A 9,649-nucleotide genomic window follows, 5' to 3' on the forward strand; every position below is an offset into this window, starting at 1 on the left:
TGAGTACTGTGATTTCTGAACTAGCCCTAGATCTACCCCTGTGATATTGCAGTAAAATAATGGTGTTTGGTTAGGCCGGTAGATATAATGGCATGGGTACGTACTACGTACGTACTGGATTTTGGAGTTGATCTATTCTCCAATATCATATAATCCCAACAAGAAGAAATTACAAAGGACGTTGGAAAAGCACATGATAACTAGGCTTCATAACATGACATAAAGGAATGCGTTCCATTCAGGCATTTTCTTCCTGCATGCTTTGGGAAATTGAATGCAGTTCATATTATACTAAAGGTATTTACCTGGAGTCAGGAAACGGCAGCCGTTTAGTTAGGTTAGGGTACCGTACTACAGCAATAAGAATGAAATGATCTGTACATGATCATATATATATATATATATTGTATTATATATGTACATGACACACATATATATAAGCATGATATTCGTATCGAATGTAGTAAAAGTTGAAAAGATCTGAATTTAGCTTTATTCAAATGTTAAAAAATCTTATAACTCCAAATATGTTTTCATTTACGACCGGTTAATCCGGAAACGTACGGTTTTCGAACCTTTAACATGATATATATATTTGCCAAGGGTGTATGGTCTAATTGTCATAACCCTCAACTTCCAAAATGAAGGTTTAGAGGTCGAAACCCCCCTCTCTCAATAAAAAAAAAAAAAAACATGATATATATATTTGAAGGGAGAAGATCATATATGGTATTAGCTTAAAAGATTATGGATAACAATAAAAATATTTGTTATAAGACTATTTATTCATACCAAACACATACACTACGTACTGATATAGAAACTTATTACATCAACTTATAAAAAAAAATACGTATATTTTAACTCTCCTTTTTTTTTTTATGAATATGATAAGTCGTCCCACAGTAAGTACTTGTGTGTGACCAGTGTTACAGTACATGACCACACTTCATGTATATAATATAATTCTAAAGAATGATCTAAATTAATAGATGGGTAAATGATATCAATCTCCCTCCGAGTTCGGATTGATAACTCTAGCTTGTTTAGAATTGACCAGATTATATGTATTTTCAGAGACAATATATATAATATATTCGGCTGCTAGCTTAATTTGTATTCCATGGGACCAAATTCACCCAAAGTAATATGAGTTAGTAAAAGACTAATTAAAAACATAAATATTTAGGAGACGTTTGTATTCACAGCTCATCTCAGCCCATCTCAACTCATTTCACTACTATTTATTACTATTCAACAACTTTAACTCACAAATCTCACTACTATTCACAATTCATCTCATTACTATTCACAATTCATCTCATTAATTTTTAAAAACAGGCCGATCGAACTGATAATTAGAGCTTAATTCCTATAGTTTTACAAAGCTCGTAAGTAAAAGAATGATGTATATAGTTTACCATAAAAAGTGAAAATCTCACTAGATTTCTTCATTGCATTTACACTTTAATTATATGATCGTCGTGATAGCGGTATCGATTTGTCCCGGAGACGTGACATATAAATGGTAAAGTCGGCATCAAAACTCAATTCATGTTAATAGTCCCAAACTATTCATGCTAGTGCTACAAATTAATTCAAATATTCTCCCATGTACCAGAAGAATGCGAACAAAATATAGTTAAAAAAATTCCTATTAAGTGGAAAAAGATCCACTAACTCTTTTGAATTTCATCGTAAGATTTAGTCGAAGAATCGAATTTTTACACTGCCATAGTGAAACTTCCGAGAAAGACCAACACGGTCAATCCACGTTCTGGAGGATCCACATTTAGTCAGACCCCCCCTATAAAATAGACTCACATCTCTGACCCAGTTGAAACCAAAGCGTAATTATCTTATCTATTAAGAGAAGAGGGGAATTAAAACAAAAAGATCGAAGCACAGCATGGAAGAGCCTCGCAAAGGAAAGGAGGAGAAGCGCGAGAAAGAAGAGAAGGGCAGGGAAGAAGTGCGTTACCGGGGGGTCCGAAGGAGGCCGTGGGGGAAGTTTGCAGCTGAGATCCGAGACCCATCAAGGCATGGTGCTCGTCTGTGGCTTGGGACGTTCGATACAGCTGAAGAAGCAGCTAGGGCATATGATCGCGCTGCATTTAACTTAAGGGGTCACCTTGCAATTCTTAACTTCCCTAATGAGTATTATCCTCAAGTCGCAGGCTTTCCACCTCATCCTCCTCAATTTTCATCGTCTACTTCTTCTTCAGCTCCTAGTGGGAGTACTTCTGAGAGGGGAAGTTCTTCCACTGGACAACAAAGGCCAGTCTTCGAGTTTGAGTACTTGGATGACCAAGTGTTGGAGGACCTTCTTGAGTCAGAAGAGGAGAAAAGGAAACGAACGCAAGGCTGATCGTAGAAGACAATTATAAGGTTTGAGTACTTTCTCCATTTCTATTTTTCTCCCGCCCCAGGTCCCAGCTTCTAATTTTCTCAACATATCAGTGAATTTCATTGCCCAATATATAGGTTCACGTTCATCGCATGTTCTAGTGAAAAATAATGAGAAAATAAATTGGGTTTAGGGTTTGATTGTTAGGAGAAAGTGGTAAAACTGGCATAAGTTCGTTGTTGCTGTGGATTTTTTTATGCTTTGATGCAAGTATGGTTCTTGTTTCTCTTGTTGACTATTAAGTTTCACAAGAGCGACTTTATTTTGATGCAGTCTTGAATATATATGAAGAAACCATTCTTGCATAGAATGGGACTCGGAACAGAAAGGAGAAAAAAAAATGTAACTAGTAAGTTAGAAAATGAGGAAGATGACGATGATGACCAAAGAAACAAAAATAAAAGAACCACATTCTTCCAAATCCAGCAAGTGAAAATCTCTCATTGAAGTTCAGACAAAGCGAACGAACATTTGGATAATTGAGTTTGTAGAATTCATACGAAGCAACACAAATTAGCAGACTTGATTTAAGAAAACAGTATGAAGATTAGATCAACGCATCCAACCTTAAAGCAATTCAACTTACTTCCCCTAATGGCCATTGTTCGAGTGAATAAAATTAGCATCCTAAGATAAGCCAGAATAAAGGTTAAGAATCTCGAATGTTAAGTGTGATACTGATACTAGTATAGTGAAAGTTGATCAACAATGCGATCTCCAAATTTACTTTCAAAATTGTATGCACTGTTAATCGACTTGAGAAGAAAGATGACTAGTCCTGGAGATAGATCATATATGGGATCAAAAGTAATATCTCGTATATGCATTCTGAATCTTTCTTCCATGAGTCTTCCTAGGCAAATTCCACTAAATTGAAGCAACTGCGTGTGAAAACGGGTTATTTCCTTTTTACAGTAAGAAATTAAGGTATCATCAACCTCCATCAGATAAACGAGAATGATGTTAAAAAAAACAGTTTGAAACCTTAAGGATTAGATTCAATGGGGAAAAACATCACGAAAACGCAAAAACTAAAACAATTTTTATATGTGAAACTCTAGGTCTATACCAATTGATGACTTAATAATGAAAAACATAGAAACTTTACGATAAAATCATATATACAAGTAAATCCAAGTATAGCAACCATGCAAACCACTGAGGGTGGTGGCTCAATGGTCCATGAGTTTGGCGATGGGCACAAGGTCCTAAGGTCGAATCCCACAACGGGAAGCGCTCATGATTATTGATGACCCATTGGCTCATAGACCATTGATGCCCTCGTAGGGCTGAGGTCAAGCTATGGCTCAAGTCCGACTTGTAGGGAGTGCCAACGATTCTTGTTGTTTAGGCCCCTCCTATCTGGCTCCCCAGCGGGTTGGGCACTACTATGGTCACTTCCTGGTAAGGAAACCATTTATGGTTGCCCCCTCCAACCCCTTTTGTCGAGAAAGAAAAAACTCCTAGTATAGCAAGTATTCTTAATTATCTTGATCTTCCAAACTAGTTTATCACCATGTGTCGTATAATTTCAGATTTCTTGATCGATCCCTTGCTAGGAAAATAATGACAACAAAGCAAAAATAATATATACAAGCTGCAAATCAATTACACGACACAAAATTAATGTTGTTCGACAACGTGCCTATGTCCATAGAGCTGCAGAGGATTTTATAATATCGAGGAATCACAAAATACACTTTGGGGCAAAATCTCACTGTTCAAAACACTCAGGATCTGCTAAACTGTTCATTAAGTATATATGTATATTGTTACACGGTAGAAATCTTAATTTTTACTTTTCTACGTTATGCCTGAGAGAAGTGTTGAGCGCGCCTTGAGCGAACTCTCTGTCCAATATTCGCTCGAGCGACCTGTCGAGTGAGACTCGAGTAAACTCTCTGTTAGATGCTTTTTTTATCGCAAACATTGCTAAAAGAATTTCCTTCAAAATCCATAATAAAAAAATTTAAAAAAAAAAAAAAAAACATAATGCATCCTTGTTGGGTCATTAAATCGGGCCGACACACCAACAACATGCTCCACAAACCCAACATCCCTTACATCCTAAGTTACTAGCTATTCAAAGCAAACAAATGATCATTCAAAACACACTCAAGTTTTCCATAGAATTAAGCTAGAAATTATTGATATGTTTGAATTTTAATTAGCCTGATCATCCACCTAATCTTAGATCAATTATGAGCTGCAAAGTTGAGATTTAAAAAACATATATCTCCCCCAATACCCCGGCAGGAAAGCAAAAAATCATTAAGTTCAATGAATTTTCCAAAGTTTTCCCACAGACTAATGTACTTTTCTTTTTTGACTTCTTTGTGTAAGCTTTTGCAAAATCTTTCCCATTGTAGTTTTTCATGTATACGCTATCAATTCCACATTGAGAATCAAAGTGTCCAGCCAAGTTGTAAGTTGTCTTAAATTCTAGCATGTTGGAAAGTGAAGAATGAGTTATAGGTCGGAACTTATGTCCATACATTTCCATACATGTGTGTGTGTGTGTTTTGATACTAGGATTAGTGAGGGCACTCTTAGGATTAGGACCAAGTGGGTCCCCGAATAAGAGTAATTAATTTGTGTATATTTTGATGCTTTGGGTGTTCTAGGCCGGCTTAGAGCATTGAGCGTCTCTAAAGTACTATTCATCTTTATTAAAAGCGTTCTTTCCTAATCATCTGTGCTTGTAGACGTCGGCTTTTGTTTTTAATTACGTCAATATCGTGTCGGCCTTTTGCGGGTGATATATATCATATTTGTTTTACTAATTTATCTTCTCCGCTTGTTAATTTCTAACTTAAGATCTTAATTTGTCATTCCAAAATATTGATATTAGAGTTGCTTTCAGTTTGTTATATGAGAGTACATATATAAAACCTTAATTTGAAATGAAGATACGACCAATTATACACAAAGGCATCAATACTTTTTGAGGAGTTATGCGCGCTTGTGTGGTTTGATCATCAAAATTTAGACCGAGAGGTGGAGTTTTATCGTAACGTGGTTTTAATTTGTGGATAGCTCCATATATATATAGCGCATGATGCACCTCACTCACCGCCATCTAGCTAGTATACCAATTTAATTAATTGGTACAGTCAGCTGTTTTGAAATTTATGTAATATAGCATCGATCTCCGCGCGGACGGGCGCTCGTGCATGCGTAAGTGTTCGGATTTCATTATTTGACTCTCTTGATTTTTTGTTGGAACTTCATGAGCAGGAGATAGGCCTGGTACTGAATTAAGTATATATATGTATCTTAAGTGGTGCTTGGGGGTGGCAGTTATAAGCGATGTTGCCACTAGCATGTATATGGAAACTTTATGGATAATTTGTTTTGGTCTTTGCCGCTAGAGTATCGAACTTTACTCGGTCTTGTACTTGCGGCAGGCATGGGCTGGCAGGAATTACAGACTTGTGCGTTCCAAGGCAGTATGCACACAATGTTGTGGAAGATTTGGGTAGGCTAGCTAGCCAAGCAAGGCAACATATGACACGGTGGGTGTCGTGTGTGTGCAAATTAAATTGGCTGTTGGTGCTTACTAAATATAGGAATGGTGTGGGCTGGACCATATATATCTTGCTCATGCATACTGTCTATGACTTTGTTCTGAATATAATATTTGTTGTAGCTAGGTTTGATAAACAAAGCATGGAGATGACATTGGTATCGCCAGATCCTTCGCTTATGCATGCGGACTAATTAGAGTAAAGGCGTGGACAAGGTCATAGCTAGCTAGGGTAGTGATTAATTACTAGCATATGTAGTTAATTATTACACGAGTTTTGGACAGCCTGGGATGGGAAGGAAGATAGGTGCATATATCGACTGTGCACGCATGTAGGCTAAGGTATCAAGGTGTTCGGTTGAAACCAGGTTTTGAAGTAGTTGCTCGCAAGAAATATACGGTGGGTTGTATTGCCATATATATAGCAAGCATGGCATACCAACAGTAAGCAGTACTTCTTGGCTGTGATACTTTCAAGGGCTATCCTATGGCGATGTTTTTCCAAAAGGAGTACATGACTTGAGCTGGTAGTGCATGGTTGTCTGGTGCATCCTATATAATATTAAAGCGGGTACAAAAGCTGTGAGATACCATACTAGGTATAAATTTAATGTTTAACTCGGGCGGTGTTACTTAGGGTATATATTGTTATTGGATTTTTTAGAGTATGATCGATTATACTTGTGATTTGGATATATATGAGGAAATCTATAACAAAATATAATATTTTCCCACTTTCTGATTTTCTCATGTTTGCTTTGTGTAGTACTATAGAAAGAGAGTATATGGCGGTGACAATATTTAAAGGTGCTGAAGGAAGCTTGGTTGAGAGGCTTGGTTGGTAATCCTGGCTTACACGAGCAGGAGGCCGCCTAGCTGCTATGTATCGGGACAACCATATATAGATCTTTCTACATCTAAAGATTATTAAATCAGATGCATGCATCATGAGAGGGCCGAATGTATTGAGATTGTATCTCATGAAACCATTGTACATAGTCAGATAAGTTGTAATGTATAAGAGCTATCATTCTATCAAACACGATAATCGACCCCATGCATTGATCCTTCTGTAGAGTTCAAGCCTTGAAGCTTGATGGGTATTCTCGGTTTTTGATTGTTTTTATGGCCTTTTGGAGAAGGTATCTTGAGAAGATTTTGCCCTCTTAGCTTGACGGATCGAGCTCAAATCAAGAGGGAAAATCATGGAAAAGATTGAATACTCGACATAATTTTGAGTGGAGATCATGAAGAATTTGTAGAAAACTATCTCAAATTCTGTTAAAATCATACGTCGAAACGTAGAAAAGTCTGGAGGCATGGAAATCGTATATATAAGGGTGGGCCGTGGCAATCCTCCGTACGCCAAAAGATTGATGAAGATGTAATTGGGGAGTTGGCGTCAATCAAATTAACAGAGACAGACTTCAAACCACTTCAAGGATTGGTAGAGCCACTCCAAATTAATAAGAACTTCAGGCAGAAGTGGGAACTTCAGTCCAAAGTGGGCCCTCTTAAAACATGGAGTAGTTTAAAAGTTTTTCAGGTCTTAGGTATATTAGCCATAGGAACTCACGTTTTTCATTATATCTCAGTACTGTTATTGATATTACTCTGGAGTTGGTCAGTAAATATCGTGTACTTGTGCCTCGGGAGTGCGATTGTTTTCAGTTTTGTTATGTTTTTCTACCGGTTTGGCAAAAGTCTTAATTTGTTATGAAAAAACACATTCCCTACTGCATTTTAGTCGTTTGAACTATACAGAAGCTAATTATATGATTGGATAATGCTTTAGTCCAATCTCAAACATTTGACATAATTCATAGATGTGATAGGGGTTCATGAGTGCAGGTTGGTTCGACGCGTTGGCATGCATATTTGAACCAAGAAGTGGCACACGATAATTGTGCTTTACCAAGATTTCGCCACCTAGAATACAACTGGGAAGACAACTCTGCACCACGTTGATTGATGGTGGTCGTACGCTATATTATTTATGTATGCTTCTAATTGCCGTTATATCCTCTCGTTGTACTCTTCCCACTCTGTTTCTTATAAAAATATGTCTTCTTCGATTTTGTAGTAGTGTTGTTCAATTTATATGGCATTTGGTGACCAGATCGATAACTCGTGTGAGTACGATTAAGCTGTTTTTCTTTCCTTCTCCGGTACTAGTTAAACGGAACTGTCCTCAAATAGACCATTCTGACTGGTAATACTGGTTAGAGAATCTTACACACGTATCACATTTGCCACAGTTGAAGCAATTGCTATAGTTTTAGTTTGGCTTTAAACGCATTTTCTCTGCCTATAATTCCACCAAGATTCCTCCCCTGGAGTTCGTTGCACTTGTACCTTATACAATCAGATCAGAGACTAGGGAAAGAAAAAAAAAACCAAAGAAAAGAAAACCATAAGACACAAACAACTGCGATTGTCATACATACTAGCTAGGCTCTTGACCAGCTGTTGTTTCATTCGTTGGAGCATTTCCAAACAGCCCCTAACGCCAGCTGAAGTTTCAGAACAAGTCGGTCCGTCCAACAAGCATGAGACAATGTTCAGTTGAGTTGTAACAGTTATATTCTCCCCGAAACCGTACTATTAAAATCCTCAATGAGGTCTGGACAAGTTTTTTTTTTTCTTTATGAAGTGTGTACGAGCTAGTTTACAATGAGGTCTTTTATCGGGGATTAAAAAGCTATAATGGTGGGAATGGAAGGACCCCCAAAGAAATTTTTTGCAGATGTTTTAATTACGGGGTACGTATTACAATCATTAAAACCACCACACCTTTTTTTGAAAGGGAAGTCACTAGTGTTCTGCTTCCCTTTTCGCTTGAGGAGAACTCACTCCAAAGAGAAACAAAAACTCGATGATATTTGCCACTATTCATAGCAAGAACAAGAGCATATATATCTTTTTTTTTTAATCAAAAAATAAAATAAAGAAGAAGAAGAAGAAGCGACACCCCCTTCGATCGTCATTTCTAGTTCTTTTTCTCTTCCGAATCCAGAAGATCCTCCAACACCTTGTCATCCAAGCACTCGAACTCAAAAACTTGCTGTCCATGCTCACTTCTACCTCTCTCCCCCATATTCCCACGCCCCGAGGAAGAAGACGCAGCCGAAGAAGACGAAGGAGCAGAAGAGCCGCCACTCGCTAAAGGGTACTCATTCGGAAAGTTTAGAATAGCTAAAGAACCCCTCATGGCATAAGCGGCTCGATCATAAGCTCTAGCAGCCTCCTCTGCAGTATTAAAAGTCCCGAGCCACACGCGCGCGCCATGCCTAGTCGAGTCTCGAATCTCCGCCGCAAACTTACCCCACGGCCGCCTCCGCACTCCGCGGTATTTGACCTTGCCTCCTTCCTTGTCTACCATGGCACTCATCCCTCCGTGAGTGTCCTCATCCATGTTATGTTTGCATGGCTAACTATTGTCTAGGAGTTGGGCTCTTATATGCGTGGAAAAAGCACCTGGTTTTTGGCAGAATTAGATGGCTCTGAAATTTTAGCCACGTGGATATAAGCAGTGGATGATAATTGCTCGCACGTGTTCAAGAGAAACTTCTACAAAGACCACAGTTTTAGCCAGTCAAATCCAATGTATCTGGCTGGTCAAGCCGATGGCTTTCAGAGGCTTAGAACTTAGAAGCCCTTTTTTCTGTGTAATGGCACTCTTTTTTACTTTTTTTTGCACTCCGTTCTATCTTTGC

General features: G+C 38.0%; 2 protein-coding genes across 2 annotated transcripts; one reads left to right on the top strand and one right to left on the bottom strand.

The window, feature by feature from the left end:
• Positions 1 to 1,909: 1,909 nt before the first annotated feature.
• On the top strand, positions 1,910 to 6,127 carry LOC109006625 (ethylene-responsive transcription factor ERF098). The gene is made up of 2 exons (XM_018985975.2): positions 1,910 to 2,331; positions 6,061 to 6,127. The coding sequence occupies exons 1-2, from the start codon at positions 1,910 to 1,912 to the stop codon at positions 6,125 to 6,127; spliced, it is 489 nt and encodes a 162-aa protein (XP_018841520.2).
• A 2,460-nt stretch (positions 6,128 to 8,587) lies between these two features.
• LOC109006752 (ethylene-responsive transcription factor ERF096-like) lies at positions 8,588 to 9,348 on the bottom strand. The gene has a single exon (XM_018986129.2). It carries the CDS (start codon positions 9,346 to 9,348, stop codon positions 8,923 to 8,925), a length of 426 nt encoding a protein of 141 aa, XP_018841674.2. The 3' UTR covers positions 8,588 to 8,922.
• Positions 9,349 to 9,649: the final 301 nt, after the last annotated feature.

This window comes from Juglans regia, chromosome 7, assembly GCF_001411555.2.
Source record: "Juglans regia cultivar Chandler chromosome 7, Walnut 2.0, whole genome shotgun sequence".
NCBI lineage: Eukaryota > Viridiplantae > Streptophyta > Magnoliopsida > Fagales > Juglandaceae > Juglans > Juglans regia.

What these genes read in the sequence shown, in the direction of transcription:
- LOC109006625 (XM_018985975.2), top strand. Translation starts at nt 1,910, where the DNA reads ATGGAAGAGCCTCGCAAAGGAAAGGAGGAGAAGCGCGAGAAAGAAGAG. An exon ending in GTGTTGGAGGACCTTCTTGA is followed by an intron (nt 2,332 to 6,060) that starts GTCAGAAGAGGA and finishes TGTTGTAGCTAG; the next exon opens with GTTTGATAAACAAAGCATGG.
- LOC109006752 (XM_018986129.2), bottom strand. Translation starts at nt 9,348, where the DNA reads ATGGATGAGGACACTCACGGAGGGATGAGTGCCATGGTAGACAAGGAA.